General features: G+C 41.7%; 1 protein-coding gene across 1 annotated transcript in view; it reads right to left on the bottom strand.

The window, feature by feature from the left end:
* LOC136753846 (probable guanine nucleotide exchange factor MCF2L2) overlaps positions 1-17,511 on the bottom strand; it is a 102,692-nt gene that overhangs the window by 48,121 nt on the left and 37,060 nt on the right. Inside the window, exon 2 of the mRNA XM_066710229.1 lies at positions 10,082-10,165. Within this exon, the coding sequence (XP_066566326.1) occupies positions 10,082-10,165 (84 nt within the window). The remainder of the gene's footprint in view (positions 1-10,081; positions 10,166-17,511) is intronic.

The following is a 17,511-nucleotide window of genomic DNA, read 5'->3' on the forward strand; positions in this document are numbered from 1 at the left end:
GGAAGTAGCTAGACACTGGTTCAATTTATAACTTTTTTGAAATGCGTTTTTCTGGATTTTTTTGCTGTTATTCTGTCTCTCACTGTTAAAATACACCTACCATTAAAATTATAGACTGATCATTTATTAGTAAGTGGGCAAACGTACAAAATCAGCAGGGGATCAAATACTTTTTTCCCTCACTGTATATGCTGACTGTGGGAGTTGTGGATTTGCTACCATATGATATAGCGCTAGGGCAGGATTTGCCTGTTCTCCATGATCTGGTGAAAGCCATTGATGTGCCTGCCAATGTGGTGCTCACTCGCAAACAGGCTAAATGAATGAATTGAGGAATTACTGGGGTGGGGTGAGTTACCCTTCACTGACGTGGATATAGACGTGCAGGATGGGAATCCTCGTAAATCTAAACAACAGTGTAGGTTAGTTAATTAAAGCATAATTTGCATACTGTGGTTAGGGGTGAAAGTGAATTTCCTCTTAATTTGGGGGAATTACAGAAGCAGGATGTAACTTTGAAAGAGTTGTTTGAGCGAGTGGGGAAAAAGTAAGCATATTGTAAATGGGATTATACACTGATGTTGTTAATTATTGTAAGACTTGTCCTAAATGTCAGTATACAGCACACCCTTTCAACTAATTGCTATGGACATAGTAGGTCCCCTGGAAAGGAGCAGTAGTGGCAATAGATTTGTTTTGGTAATTTCTGATTATGCCACTAGGTATCCTGAGGTTTTCCCTTTGTGCACCATCACTGCAAAGCAAGTAGCAAAGTCGCTGGGTCAGTGTATCTCTTGAGTAGGTATTCCATCTGAAATTATCACTGATCAAGGCAGAAACTTTATGTCTGGGTTACTGAAGCACATATATAACGTTTTAGGCATCAAAGACAATGTTGAGAAGGTTTGTGAGTGACAAGGGCAATGATTGGGACTTTTGGCTTCTGTATGTGCTTTTTGCCTACAGAGAAGTGCCCCAGGCCTCAACTGGCTTCTCTCCATTCAAGCTGGCTTATTAAGTGCTACACTGCATGGGACCAGTGACGTATGAAATCCATACACCAGACAAGATTAGGAAGAAACGGGCTTATCATGTCAGCCTGTTGAACGAGTGGCATAAGAGCAAAACCTCTGCACACTCTCTTCTGGTGAGACAAGGGGTGGATAAAGATGAGCCAGAAGAAGCTTTTTCATGTGGAGAAACCACAAGCTGGTCTAGTCTGGAGCCAGTTCCACATCCCCAAAAGAGGACTATTAGACGACTGTTGAGAACTTTTGCTGGTTTTGTACAGAGAAGCCGGGATACACTAATGTGGAACAGCACTTGATTAATCTTTTAGATGCGAAACCAATTCAACAAAGAATGTACAGAATACCACAACAGTTGCTGGGGACACTCAAGAAGGAGATTGATGTTATGCTGAGTCTCAATGCCATTGAGCCTTCTTGTAGCAATGAGTAGTCCAGGTGTCCTGGTTCCCAAAAAGGATGGGTCAATTAGGTTTTGCATGGACTTCTGGAAGCTCAACTCCAAATTTGATTATGTCACGTATTGATGAGCTCCTTGATCGTTTGGGCAACAAGACACAAGGTAGTTATACTGCATCAGCAAGGTCTCTCCCAGACAGAAATTTCAAGGCAGACAGGGGTTTCCAGATGTGCTGTCCAAGCTCTTTTAAAGAAGTACAAAGAAACGGGCAATGTTGAGGACCGCAGATGCAGTGGTCGGCAAAAGAAACTTACTGCAGCAGATGAAAGACACATCATGCTTACTTCCCTTCGCAATCAGAAGATGTCCAGCAGTGCCATCAGCTCAGAATTGGAAGAAAACAGTGGGACGCTGGTACACCCATCTACTGTCTGGAGAAGTCTGGTCAGAAGTGGCCTTCATGGAAGACTTACGGCCAAAAAGCCATACCTTCAACGTGGCAAAACAAGGCCAAGCGACTCAACTATGCACAAAAACACAGGATCTGGGGTGCAGAAAAATGGCAGTAGGTGTTCTGGACTGATGAGTCAAAATATTGAAATATTTGAAATATTTGGCTGTAGCAGAAGGCAGTTTGTTCGCCGAAGGGCTGGAGAGTGGTACATGAATGAGTGTCTGCAGGCAACAGTGAAGCATGGTGGAGGTTCCTTGCATGATTGGGCTGCATTTCTGCAAATGGAGTTGGGGATTTGGTCAGAATTGATGGTTTCCTCGATGCTGAGAAGTACAGGCAGATACGTATCCATCATGCAGTACCATCAGGGAGGCATCTGATTGGCCCCAAATTTGTCCTGCAGCATGACAATGAGCCCAAACATACAGCGAAAGTCATTAAGAACTATCTTCAGCATAATGAACTGTACTGGAAGTGATGGTATGTCCCCCACAGAGCCCTGATCTCAACATCATTGAGTCTGTCTGGGACTACATGAAGAGAGAGAAGCAACTGAGGCTGCCTAAATCCACAGAAGAACTGTGCTTAGTTCTCAAAGATGTTTGGGCCTGCTGAGTTCCTTCAAAAACTGTGTGCAAGTATACCTAGAAGAATTTATGCTGTTTTGAAGGCAAATTGTGGTCACACCATATATGGATTTGATGTGAATTTTTCTTCTGTTCACTCACTTTGCATTTAGTTAATTGATAAATATAATCTATTAAAATTTTTATTAGGATTTTTTCACACCTGCCTAAAACTTTTGCATATAGTACTGTACCTGCAGGCCGCGTGATAGTCCCTGGGAATGAAGTCTAGAGGGCAGTCACAAAATCCAGGAGCACACACGTGGGTGCTCAACTGGAAGGCATAATCTGGTAGGAAGGGAAGCGGTTCAACATAGCTCCATCCAAGGTAGACACCAGGATGCTACAACAGGGGCAGATGGGGAAATAAAGGTCAGGGTTCTCAATGGAATGGGACGGTCCCATCACATCCAACCTGTAGAACTGGACAAAAGTGTGCGGCGAGTCCCAAGCTGCACCTGCACAAATGTCTGCCCTTGGAAAAGTTCTCACGATGTTGCTATGCCTTGAGTCGAGTGCACCACCAGGTGTTCAGACACCGGGTTCCCCAGCCGACTCTTAGGCCATGGTAATAGTGTCCACAATCCAGTGTGAGAGGCGCTGCTTTGATAGCGCCTAGACCTGTGTCCACGCTCCGTAGGACACAAACAATTGATCCGAGTGCCGAGTATCCTAAATGTGCTCCAAATAGCACCTGAGGGCCTGCACCGGACATAGCAAATGTAGCCAACTCTCCTCCAAAGAAGAGAAGGGAGGTGGATGGAAAGCCATCAACTCAATAGGCCTGTTGACATGGAATGGTGACAGCACTTTTGGGAGGAATGCAGGGTTAGGCCAAAACGTAACCCTGGAGCCATCTCCTGCAAAACGGACACATGAAGGGTGTACAGACAGGGCATGTAACTCACTCACGTGTTTGGCGGATGTGATTGCCAGCAAAAACGCAGTCTTCAGCGACACTAGTTTAAGGTCAGCTGATTGTAGTGGTTCACTTGGAAAGTGTGTCCAGCACTACATTGTAATGGCTGATTATGAAGTTCAGGCACCAGGTGGGAGTATAACAGTAAACCCACCAAAATAATACATTATACCAGGTTACATGGATGCATAAATCATTGCTATATGTATACCAGTTTCAACACACTGTGCCGCATAGCAAAACAACAGACTAGGCTCTAGCATGTAGTAGTGGTGTAGTAGTAGGTAGTAGAGAGGAAAGTAAACACATTGGTAAAGTAGTCAACACTCATTGTATTATTGTTCTCTATTTTTGAAAGACCATGGGATGCTTGCATAGCCTGTAGCATGCTACCCCAGATACCATTTGTTTATTTTTATATATATATATATATATATATATATATATATATATATATATATATATATATATATATATATATATATATAAAAATAAACAAAAGAAAACGGACAACTGCTGCTACAGAAACAGTTAACATGTCTTCCAGTCCCACACTCCAAACCTTCCCCATCTGCATGGCATCTTTATGCAGGGTGAGTAAAACAACCACTCCCCTTCTCAACACACTTTCAAGATTTAAAGTGACAGATAATTACATTTCCACTGTCACACCCCTCCCTAGGGGACCCCTCCCCCCCATGGAAAAAGAAAAAAATGGGTTTAGGCAACAATACAATCAGAAAAATAAATGAATAACTATATAATACTTGTTTAAGGAAATCCCACATATTCATCCTCATCAGTATTCAAGCCACAAATGTCCAGTACCGTCTGTCTGTCTCTTGCTTCAAGTTCTGCTGCTGTGGAATAACAGGGCTTCAAATGGTAACATGTAGTGTCCTCAATCTAACCCAGAGTCTTCCAAGACAATTCTGTAATTCAAAGTACCCAGGCATTCCATTACACGATATGGACCTTTCCACTTGTGAGCTAGTTTGGCAGAAAAACATTGTGCATGTGTTCGCAGCCACACTTGGTCATAAGAATCAAAAGAAACCTGTCTACAGCCTTTGTCATAATTGCGTTTCTGTCTTTCTCTGGACTTTTTCAGATTCATAGCAACTTGTTCTCGGAAATATTCTAGCCTAGAAACGAGCATAGTCCAGAGTATTAGGAGAAACATCCTACCCTTCCACTTCCAGTAACACATCCAAAGGCCCATGAAGTGGCCTTCCAAGATTTACTTCAACAGGAGAAAAGCCTGTGGATTCCTGGACTGCTGAATTCAGAGTAAAATTAAATTAATGCAAGTGCTGATCCCCTTTCTTGTGTGTAGAGCCCACATATGATGAAATCATGGTCTTATAGTTCTATTTACTCTCTCAGGAAAATGTGTCTGTGGATGGTATGCTGTAGTAATTTTCACAGACACCTGCCATTGGGCCATTACCTCTTGGAAAAGAGATTAATTGTGGCCCTTTATCTGAGAGGAGATAATCAGGAGTTCCCCATTTAGTGAAGATATCTCTGACCATAATGCGAGACACTACATGAGCAGTGGCTTTGTGGAGGGGAAAGAACTTCACCCATTTGGTGCAGTATTCAACAATCACAGGCAAATACACATTCTTTTGAGAGCTGCAAGGAAAAGGTCCCATAAGATTTCAGTTATGGTAGGCAATTGGTACGCATCATTCTCAGTAAACAGAGTTCAACTTTCGATAATCAACACACAAGTGATACCCCCCAGTTTTCTTAGGTATTATTACAACTGGAGAGGCCCATCCCTAAAGAGAGGGTTCAATAATGTTATCAATCAACATTTCATCAATCAATTATTTAACAATAGCCTGTTTAGTGTGAGAAACACGATAAGGCTTTTGTTTTAAGAGAATGTCCTGAGTGAGACATTTTGTGATGCAGTACATCAGTACAGCCAAGCTTCATAGTATACATTTGATCATTACTTCTACAAAGATTCAACAGAAGAGATTTCTCAGTATCACCCATGTGCGATTGCTGTACTGCGTCATGAATATGAGTGACCAACTCCTTTGCATCTTGGAAAGAAGAATCTGGGCTTATTGAAGATGCTATAGTAAACAACACATTTACTGGAGAATGAACATTAAATGCTGCAGAAGTTAAAACAGAACATGGAAACCAGTCCACTGCTTGTCGGGTTCCAGACTGAAAAAAATACTTTTCAGAGAAATTACTTTTGAATCAGTACATATTATCAGCAACATCCAACTTAATACCACTGAAAAAGAAGAAATCAAAACCCAGTACAACAGTAGGGTTCCAGAAGGCATAACCACAGTAGGCAAGGTCAAGGACTGATCATGAAAGTCAACTCTCTCCATCCCAGTGGTTGTTTGGCTTCACCATTGGCCCAAAATAAAGGGCCTTCTTCCCAAGATTTCAGCTTTTCCTGAGGATGTTTCATTAGTCCAGAGTTACTTGTTTAAGAGTGTGTAAGAACATCCTGTGTCTAGAATAGTGTCTAGAATAGCTCTTCCCTTCCACTTGTGAATACATAAATGCACAATAAGTTGAGAAGGCACAGAGATAAGGGGTTTGTAATTACTCATTGGACAAGTAGATCCTTTTGAAGAGGATTTATTTGAATCACGCATTACAGTATTAACAGTACGGTTACCTTTTTGTAAACCAGGGGATGCAACTTCATCATGTGAATGGGGATAAGAGTTATCACTACTCATTTCTCCCTTAACCTTAGTTTTGCCTTTGAAAAAAGGACAAGATCCAGTAGCATGACTCCCTTTACAACGCCAGCAAAATAATACAGGTTTTATAGGGGTTTTCTGTGAATGGTTTCCTTGATTTACATTAGGAAGTTTCAAATGTACATTAGGTGCTCTGGCATTTTGTTGTTCTTTATAGGCTTGTTGACAGAGCCAGTCTTTCTCATATTGCTGACCCAACCGCACCAATTCTTCAACTGTAGATACTCGACCTCGTAGTTGACTTGTTAAATATGGGTTAATGCTCTAAAAAATCAACTTTGCAACTTCCTGTTCCTCAAAATTGGGCTTCCATTGCTTACAAAAAGCTCTATAGGAGAAAGCAAAATCCCTAACACACTCATTTGGGCGTTGAACACAAGTTATTACACGTTTAGCCAACTCATCATCATAATCTTCCCATAGAAAATAAACTAGAAACAAAGTCATGCCATGTACATATCCTCTGGCTATCTCCCACCAGTCTCGAGCGGTTCCGTGCAAAACACTTTGAAAAGCAGCCAATATTTCAATATCTGCCAAAGGATTAAGAGCTAGAAAATCATGACATTTTTCTATACATTTAAGGGGATCATCATCATCACCTGGTCCACCATAGGTGGGAAACTCCAATTTAATAGGGTATCCTCCTTTGGGATTTCGAGGGACATCACCAAACTGAGGAAGAAGAGGAAGAGAAGTACAAGGTGATCTCAATTCAATACTACGAACATGACTATGTGCACTAGGGGGCGAATCAACAGGAAAATAATGTAATTCGGCTTTAGTTTTACTTTTACTTTAGCTTTACTTTAGGAGTTCCAGTAGCCACCATAGACTTTTCACTCCACAACTCTTTCAAATAATGCATATCTGTACTTATTCCTTTTACTTGATCCAAACACTCAGAAACCTGTACTTGCAAAGTCCTTTATATGAGAAACATATTTGATGGTTATTGTCAACTTCCTGCTGTATTTCTGACTGTTGAACCATCCATTTGAGATGATTAACAATGTCACTTGACTGAGCTTTGAATTGAGAAGTCATCAAATCGAAGATCTCTTTTTTTCCTTTTTCATAACATGAAAACATATATCCTTTCACTTGCTCCAACATGGAAAGAGTTTCTTTACATCTGGCTGTATTCTCTTCCATATTACCTTGCACATTGTGCAGCAATTGATTATGAAAATCCTGTTGCGTTATCTGGATGTCATTAATTGCAGGCTTAATAAGGTCTACCCCATCAGTTAATATTACAGGATCAACAGAAATAGAGAAGAGAGGCAGCAACGGTAAAGGCAAAGGCGAAGAGACAACTTCCAATTTCAATCAAGGATTGCTCCAATTCAGGCATATCAGAAGTAACTGGAGGATCAATACATGGATCCTGTATTAAATTCCAAAATCCATAGTTGGAGTGTGGGCATAGCCAAAAAGCTATAAGACAACACCATGCAAAACAAAACAGAATAAACAGCACCATAGGCAAACCTTACCACTACTACTACACTACACATGTAACATTAATTCATGTCCCCTTTCAGATGCCATTTTTCAATAACAGCTGTAATGAAAAATGTCCACCGTCACAACATCAAGGCACCTTAGCCACAGCTGCAGCCTACAAGCTTCCTTCTGAAACTGCATAGCCAGGAAATGGGACCAAGAGGGTTCACCATCCATCCGGACATGACATGCAGAGATGGCTGCCAGATACACTTTGAGTGTGGAAAGGGACTTGCCCTGGTCCAACGGCTCTTGTAAAAATTGCAACATGACCCCAATGGAGCAGGTAACTGGGTCATGGCCCCCGTCTTAACACCAGGTGCGAAATGTCTGTAGAGGCCAGCAGGCTCTCCGTGTTACAGAGGTGCAGCCTCATTGGCTCTCCAGAGCAGCGTCTCCATGGTGAGACACTGCCTGTTGGGGCAGGCCAGGTTGTGGGGCTTCGCAGACAGCGGGGGCAAAGAGATGAGTGCGGTGATGGTGGAGTTGACCTGTGGGAACTCCACCAATCCTGCTTCTCCTGCACCCTAGGTCCTGGCGTATGCCTCCCCTGTCTCAGCCTGGGTGGGGGCCATCGCGGGGGGGACCCAGGTGGCTTGCAATTCAGCCAAGAGGTCCGGTAGCAGTGTCAGGTCCTGGGAGGGCCGCTGTTTCTGGTGCCCTCTTTCGAATCTGGAGCATTGGGGGGGTGGGTTCAGAGGGCCAGGGCATCTGGAGGCACTCCACAGCACGTAGGCAGGAAGTGTGCAGCGGTGGCGCCAATCAGTGCAGTTACCAAAGGCGCATAGCAACTGAGGAACCCTCGCAACAAGTGGAGCACCTCTTTGGGTGTTGGCCACTGTAAGTGCGTCTTCACCTGGCAATGCTTTGATGTCCGAAAATGGGGGCAACTACACACCAACCATACCGAAGCCTTGCTGCACCTATGTACGCCAGACAGAAACGCTATGCAACCAACACCGAGGTGCTGGAGTACAGGTGTTGCAAAGGCCTGCAGACTTAACCACACCATGTGTGCTGGGTTTTCCAGGGATACCGGGCGGCATGCTGTCCAGAGTCTGGAGGGCCCGAGGTTAGTAGAACACCAGCCGAAGTGGGGCCTAGCACGCAGGGGCCATTACCACGGAACAGACGGTAGCGCGTAGCAGGGCTCGATCCCAGCAAGCTGGAAGAGCGAGATCTCCTACAGCCATAGTTGTGGGCTGTAGTACAGGCGTAAGCCAGCAGAGGAGCCCCTCACCCGGGCAATATCTCTTTACAACAGACCAAGGCTTAGGCCGGGTAGCTGGGCCTCAGATTAACTGCCGCTGCTAGGACTCTCACTGTGAAGGTAAAAGCCCTGTGGACAAGAACAAAAAAAAACACAGCACGCAGTCGGATAATATATATAAACTATATTAGCATGACTAGATATTTTTTATTATCTTGTGTAAACTGAAACGGAGCCAAGGCACAGCTGGACCTTGGGAATGGAATGGCACAGAACAGGATAGTTAATACTAAATAAATAATATTAACTAACACACACAAGACAAACACAGTGAATGTAGCACAGGACAGCGGTGAACAGCACAGTAAGTGCAGCCAGCCAACCGAATAAGCAAGTGTTTGTTAAGTTTTGCAAACGACAAAAGACACAGATATAGCACATCCTCAAGTCCAAGCGAAGTGGCTAAAGAGTGTGTGCGTCACCTTTAATACAAACAGGAAGCAGGAAGGGACCTGTTTGAGTGACAGACACAGGAGCCAATGGCAGCTTTGATAGAGAGATTGTGTTTTTATTGTTAAAATACATAAATTAATGTATAAATTAAAAATTATGGGGGCGATGAATTGTGGCAGGGATGCATTGTTTGGGGACAAATTGACATGCTCCCTATGACATTGTTACTCCTGTCAAGTGCAGAAATTCAATTTGATTATCAAGAATAGAATGTACAGGCCCCAGAATGACATTGTCAGAGGAGGCATACATATTGCATATAATTTATGTGTAATGAAATTGAAACATTTTGAGGGAAAGCACTGCATGTAAAGAAAACCAAAATAGTATTGCTGTTGCTGTGATGATGAGATGTGTCTAACTGGTGTGCACTGCAGGGAAGGAAGAAGTGCAAAAGGTGTAGTTTTTAATTTTAATTTTATTTTATTTCATCAGATGCATTGACAATGCAGGGTCATTTTGATTTGCGTCCTTACAAAAAATAAACTGTATATAACTCTCTAAACAAGCAAACCAAAAAATGTTTAAAAGGGATTTTTTTTCACAAAATGAGTAGTGAATAAAGTGCACCTTACAGGTCATTCACTAATTATATTGTTTGTTATGGGCATTTAAATGTGGACTTTTGGCATTATTAAACTAAACGCTGAAATGCAGTAAAGAGCTCCTTACCTGATAGAATGGCAAACTGCCTGTGGAGTTGCTCGATAATGTCAACTGCCAGTAGAGGCCTGATCTCCTGCTGCATTATTTCATCTAAAGGGAGAGAAACAGAACAGTTCCAGTCAGTCAGTGAGGGGTTGCTGTCACGGCCCCAAGAAAGCAGAGCAGCACTGAGCACAACAGGTTGATCGAGTACATTTTGGTAATTAATATCCAGGCAAACACACTGGCTTAGTCATGGGACAATCTCCATACCCAATTAGTATAATGAAAAAAGTATTTCAGCAGTTGTTTGCTCTGCAGGGGAAACAAGATCAATTTTGTTTGTGTTTTGACTTTTCTTTTATAGCTTTCACAGGAAGGAACGAGATTGATGGGCAAGAGCTGTGGAAATGTTCACCTTTCAGGTTTGATTTGACAAATCATGGAACACACAAAACATATTTCATTGTTCTTTAAAAACTGGAGTCAACTAAATGTGCCCAAGGGTTCTTTCCTTCCCATCATTTATTGCTCTAATGGGTTGGATTGCCTCAAAGGACACTCAATAATAACTCAAAAGCTTCACAAATTCCCCTCTGTTGAGAAGCATAAAGAGCTACATTAACAAGGTCTTCATTGATAGCTTCATTGATTCTCTTGAAGTGAAGCTTTCCAGTGTAACTAAATATAGAATACAGACTTATACACACAATTATTAAAAGCTGAGACTGAGAAGCTACAGACTGTACTAGGCAACTCTAACCATTTCCTTTACACCTTGCTAATTATACAAAACCTGATGCCAGCTATACACACCTAACATTCTCAAAAGCAGTTACAGATGTGGAACCTAACCTATGAAGTATTTTGTGCAAATGTTCACAAGATACAAAATATATACAATAAAACAGCAATTTTGTGTGAATAAGAAACCTGTCCTTTTAACAACACCTTCACAGAGGGAAGTCAACTGCCACATTTAACTGTTTGAGAATAAAGGATAAAGGTGTGAGTAACACAACACAGAGTTTGTTTTCAATTAAGAAATGAAGGTTCAGATGGAACAGCTTGATTTTTACTGCAGGGTAATTATAAGGTCTAATAATAATAGTTACTAATTATGTTTTTCAGCAGTGATGGTGAATTATGAGATAGATTTGAAGTTACGAAATCCAATGATATCACATGCTGTATTCTTTCTTTTTTCTTTTCTTGGAAAACAACACAATAACAGAGGATGGCTACAGGGACATTGACAAAGCCTTCAGCACACAGAGGTCTCTGCCCAAAGCACAATGCAGTCACTTCATTATTTTCAGTTTCACAAAGAAAACCTTTAAAATGTCCTGACACCAGAATAAAGCTGTATATCTTGGAATAATTATTAAAGTACAAACAATCTAACAAACAGGTTATATATATTGGGCAAACAGCAGGCCTAGTCTTCACACTTTAGTCTCCTTATATCTACGTTCTTGTTGGTATCACAAAGGAAATAAAGCATAGAATAACAGTAAATACTCTGTAATTGACCAATCTCATTACTGCTATCAGCAGCAACAACACTTAAATGGGTGTTTCTACTGGTTTAAGCATCCAGATGTGGCAAAAAGTTTCCTTTGCAGTTACAAATCTGTTGTAACAGTAATAAGTTTAGGGAGTCAGGTTTGTTTAAAAGACTTATCTACTAGCACATACAGTGCATCCGGAAAGTATTCACAACGCTTCACTTTTTCCACATTTTGTTATGTTACAGCCTTATTCCAAAATGGATGAAATTCATTATTTTCCTCAAAATTCTACAAACAGTACCCCATAATGACAATGTGAAAGAAGTTTGTTTGAAATCTTTGCAAATGTATTAAAAATTAAAAACAAAAACAGCACATGTACATAAGTATTCACAGCCTTTGCTCAATACTTTGTTGAAGCACCTTTGACACCAATTACAGCCTCAAGTCTTTTTGAGTATGATGCTACAAGCTTGGCACACCTATTTTTGGGCAGTTTCTTCCATTCTTCTTTGCAGGACCTCTCAAGCTCCATCAGGTTGGATGGGGAGCGTCGGTGCACAGCCATTTTCATATCTCTCCAGAGATGTTCAATCAGGTTCAAGTCTGGGCTCTGGCTGGGTCACTCAAGGACATTCACAGAGTTGTCCTGTAGCCACTCCTTTGTTATCTTGGCTGTGTGCTTAGGGTCGTTGTCCTTTTGAAAGATGAACCTTGGCCCCAGTCTGAGGTCCAGAGTGTTCTGGAGCAGGTTTTCATCAAGGATGTCTCTGTACATTGCTGCATTAATCTTTCCCTCGATCCTGACTAGTCTCCCAGTCCCCACAGCATGATGCTGCCACCACCATGCTTCACTGTAGGGATGGTATTGACCAGGTGATGAGCGGTGCCTGGTTTCCTCCAGACATGACGCTTGCCATTCAGGCCAAAGAGTTCAATCTTTGTTTCATCAGACCAGAGAATTTTGTTTCTCATGGTCTGAGAATCCTTCAGGTGCCTTTTGGCAAACTCCAGACGGGCTGTCATGTGCCTTTTACTGAGGAGTGGCTTCCGTCTGGCCACTCTACCATACAGGCCTGATTGGTGGAGTGCTGCAGAGATGGTTGTTCTTCTGGAAGGTTTTCCTCTCTCCACAGAGACACGCTGGAGCTCTGTCAGAGTGACCATCGGGTTCTTGGTCACCTCCCTGACTGAGGCCATTCTCCCCCGATCACTCAGTTTGGCCGGGCGGCCAGCTCTAGGAAGAGTCCTGGTGGTTCCAAACTTCTTCCATTTATGTATGATGGAGGCCACTATGCTCATTGGCACCTTCAATGCTACAGAATTTTTTCTGTACCCTTCCCCAGATCTGTACCTCGATACAATCCTGTCTCGGAGGTCTACAGACAATTCCTTGGACTTCATGGCTTGGTTTGTGCTCTGACATGCACTGTTAACTGTGGGACCTTATATAGACAGGTGTGTGCCTTTCCAAATCATGTCCAATCAACTGAATTTACCACAGGTGGACTCCAATCAAGTTGTAGAAACATCTCAAGGATGATCAGTGGAAACAGGATGCACCTGAGCTAAAGTTTGAGTGTCATGGCAAAGGCTGTGAATACTTATGTACATGTGCTTTTTTTGTTTTTTATTTTTAATAAATTTGCAAAGATTTCAAACAAACTTCTTTCACGTTGTCATTATGTCATTTGTAGAATTTTGAGGAAAATAATGAATTTAATCCATTTTGGAATAAGGCTGTAACATAACAAAATGTGGTAAAAATGAAGTGCTGTGTCTTTGTCTGAAAAAGTACCTACGCAGTCTTTTCTTGTATTTGTATTTAATTTAGTATAGTAATAATAATAATAATAATTTTGAAATACACTGGGACTTCAGCGCTAAAACACTTCCGCATAAGTGTGCTCTTTTGTACACTTCGTTGAAGGGAGCATTTAAGTCACAAACGGCTCGATTACGCTCACTTCACTCCTTCCCTAAGGGTTTGGGACACCCCTGAAGATGGCCACCGTAGCAGGTCCGCCCCGCAAGGGAAGGTAACGAGGGAACAAGTGTGCGATTTGGGACGCAGCCAGCGCCGGTCCGTGGCTTAGGCGCCCGAATGAGTAACGATTTTTTTTTTTTTTTTTTTTTACTAATACTGTTTTAATTCTATTAATTCCAAATATTACCAAAAAGCGAAATCCCCCACAACAACATAACTACAGAGCTTATTAGGCCATATTTTCTGTGTTGCGCACAGCTCACCCCAGCTGGCGCATCAATCCCCCGCTCTCATAGTTAGACTGACCTGATTGTGGGGGCGGGGCGAGTTGAGTTATTTTAAGTAGTGAGTGACACTGAACGCGAAACATCATCAATTAGCATCAGTAGCCACTACAAACCATGTCAAAAAGACCAAAGCCCTTTGGTGCCCAGGGAAGAAAAATAAGAAGAGAAGAGGAGGACAAACGGAATAAGGAGAGAAGTCATGTGATGTGATGAATTAATAGTGTATATAATTGCATAGTTACCATTGGAGCAGTGTTACTGGCTTACTTTGTACGATACTAGTAAAGTTCGCTAATTTAAATAGCTTTCTAGAGTTATTGTCAGTTACTTTTACCTTAAACTCATTAGGGAATGTTGCAAAGACTATTCAGCTGTTTTGGGAATAACCTAACCTATAATGTGTTGAAGGGCAGTGGAAATTGCTTTTGTAGTGACTCGCTTAACTTTACGTTTTTATAGGTTTTTGCTCCATTGCACGGCCCCTTAACAATTAGCCAATCGGAGCGCCGAACTGCCACACCTGGAGATAATACACTTTCTGAGTTTTGTTTAACCTGGCGATTTATGTGTAGGTTGGTGCTGGAAAAAGTTATAGTTTAGGTCTACAAAACAGAGAGTAATTGTTTATTATTTATATGATTGTGTGCGTGCAGCAAAATGTAAATGTTTGTTTGTTTGGTATAAATTATGGCCGCTACATATTGAGAATAGCAATGCTAATCTGTGTTAGCCAGCTGAGTAATTATCTACTGCTTCACCATGCGGTCGAAATGCAAATTGCGCTGATTTATAATATTACCGTTATCTGTTGTTTACATCTTTATTGAATTGAAGACTGTGTATTATCGATATGTATAACGGTTATAAGTTTATAAGATTCAACATTGGTTAAGGTAATTTCTCAGCATCTAGCTGTAGTAAGATAACATAGATCCATAGGTTTGCATTTATGCTGCATGTAAAGTCATTTGAGTATATAAGCTCTGCTGTCAGAACTGTGTATATTTGTATTATTATTCTTTGCATGATTATTGGTTATATTGATTATTATACGACTGATTTATGTGATTGTCATTTCTTTGTAGAACCACAGATACATATTCATCAAACTTAATATTACAATGACTGAAGACACCGTTTTGGATTCAGTGCTAGTGATGCAATAAAGGGACACTGTTTGGAATTTATGAGAATTGTGCATTCTTACCGATGCCCCACAACGATCACACCTTTTGAACGATCACCTATTTAACTCTTTCATCAACCTCCATTACCTATAACATAATTTTGAGAAATACACTTTTTCTTTCAAGTGTGCTGCACGAACCATCCACTTATTTATAATTCGTTTTATGTCACTTGTTTGCAGGAAAGGCAAGGCGAGTAAGGCTGTAGAATAATGCTACATTATGCATATTGCGTATCGCAAGGTGTCTGTAATATAGTTTTTTCGTGCAATACTCTTATTTATATTGTATGTATAATTTGTTTTATGTCACTTGTTTCTTTAATACTGTTTTTATTTTGTGTTTTTATGTTTGTTTCTAAAATAAAGAAAATCTCAAAGACATAAAGCTATGCAGTTTCTGTGTGAGTGTACGAACACAATGATCGGTGGTGGAATTGGCTGCGATGCAAGGGGCACCAGCTAAAATCTTGCCTAGGGCACCAAATTGGTCAGGGCCGGCCCTGATAGTTATTGATTAACAGTTGCTAGTGATGACCATGGGACCAGACCTCCCCCAGTATGTCCAAGGAAGCCATCTGTTTTCTGCATCCCACTCCTTCCCCCAGGAAGACAACCATGAACATTACAAGAGCCAGGAGCCTGACCTCGAGATAACCCTTATTGGAAAGCATGTGACTGGACCCTGCCCACAGAACCACATATCATGCATTGTATAAAAGCTGTAAATATCTTGCTGTTCAGAGAGACTCCGCTCAGGTGGATAGCTTCAATGTCAGGGCCTCCCAGGCCTGGCATGTCAAATAAATACATTATCCTCTGTGCTTGAACACTTCAATTCTTTACCTGGGTTCAACAAACAGCCACAATGCAGTCCATTCTGCTCCGCTCCTTTCTCCGCTACAAACAGTCTTGTCCTATCAGCTGCAGGCTAATCATGGAAAATGTTGCCCAGAATCCCAGTGGCAGGGTATTACTGAGAAGCTCACTTTCTGTGTCACACAGATTAGAAGCTTCAACCTTTCACTTGATTCCTGTGTCATGCTGAGTAAACAGACTATATTGAGAACCACCTCTATAGATATACACTCACCTAAAGGATTATTAGGAACACCATACTAATACTGTGTTTGACCCCCTTTCGCGTTCAGAACTGCCTTAATTCTACGTGGCATTGATTCAACAAGGTGCTGAAAGCATTCTTTAGAAATGTTGGCCCATATTGATAGGATAGCATCTTGCAGTTGATGGAGATTTGTGGGATGCACATCCAGGGCACGAAGCTCCCGTTCCACCACATCCCAAAGATGCTCTATTGGGTTGAGATCTGGTGGCTGTGGGGGCCAGTTTAGTACAGTGAACTCATTGTCATGTTCAAGAAACCAATTTGAAATGATTCGACCTTTGTGACATGGTGCATTATCCTGCTGGAAGTAGCCATCAGAGGATGGGTACATGGTGGTCATAAAGGGATGGACATGGTCAGAAACAATGCTCAGGTAGGCCGTGGCATTTAAACGATGCCCAATTGGCACTAAGGGGCCTAAAGTGTGCCAAGAAAACATTCCCCACACCATTACACCACCACCACCAGCCTGCACAGTGGTAACAAGGCATGATGGATCCATGTTCTCATTCTGTTTACGCCAAATTCTGACTCTACCATCTGAATGTCTCAACAGAAATCGAGACTCATCAGACCAGGCAACATTTTTCCAGTCTTCAACTGTCCAATTTTGGTGAGCTTGTGCAAATTGTAGCCTCTTTTTCCTATTTGTAGTGGAGATGAGTGGTACCCGGTGGGGTCTTCTGCTGTTGTAGCCCATCCGCCTCAAGGTTGTACGTGTTGTGGCTTCACAAATGCTTTGCTGCATACCTCGGTTGTAACGAGTGGTTATTTCAGTCAAAGTTGCTCTTCTATCAGCTTGAATCAGTGGGCCCATTCTCCTCTGACCTCTAGCATCAACAAGGCATTTTCGCCCACAGGACTGCCGCATACTGGATGTTTTTCCCTTTTCACACCATTCTTTGTAAACCCTAGAAATGGTTGTGCGTGAAAATCCCAGTAACTGAGCATATTGTGAAATACTCAGACCGGCCCGTCTGGCACCAACAACCATGCCACGCTCAAAATTGCTTAAATCACCTTTCTTTCCCATCCAGACATTCAGTTTGGAGTTCAGGAGATTGTCTTGACCAGGACCACACCCCTAAATGCATTGAAGCAACTGCCATGTGATTGGTTGGTTAGATAATTGCATTAATGAGAAATTGAACAGGTGTTCCTAATAATCCTTTAGGTGAGTGTAGATAGGTTAAATATTAAATGTGTCTTTTCAGTGTTCAGACTCATCAGTCTTAAGTGAAGTAACATTCTGTAAGTGCAAAAGTGTATGAAAGGATGGAGCTCCTATTTACATCATTTTTGGCTTAATTATTTTGGCAAATATTGTAGATATTTACGAGAGTTAAGATTTTTAGATACC

Source organism: Amia ocellicauda, chromosome 7, assembly GCF_036373705.1.
Source record: "Amia ocellicauda isolate fAmiCal2 chromosome 7, fAmiCal2.hap1, whole genome shotgun sequence".
NCBI lineage: Eukaryota > Metazoa > Chordata > Actinopteri > Amiiformes > Amiidae > Amia > Amia ocellicauda.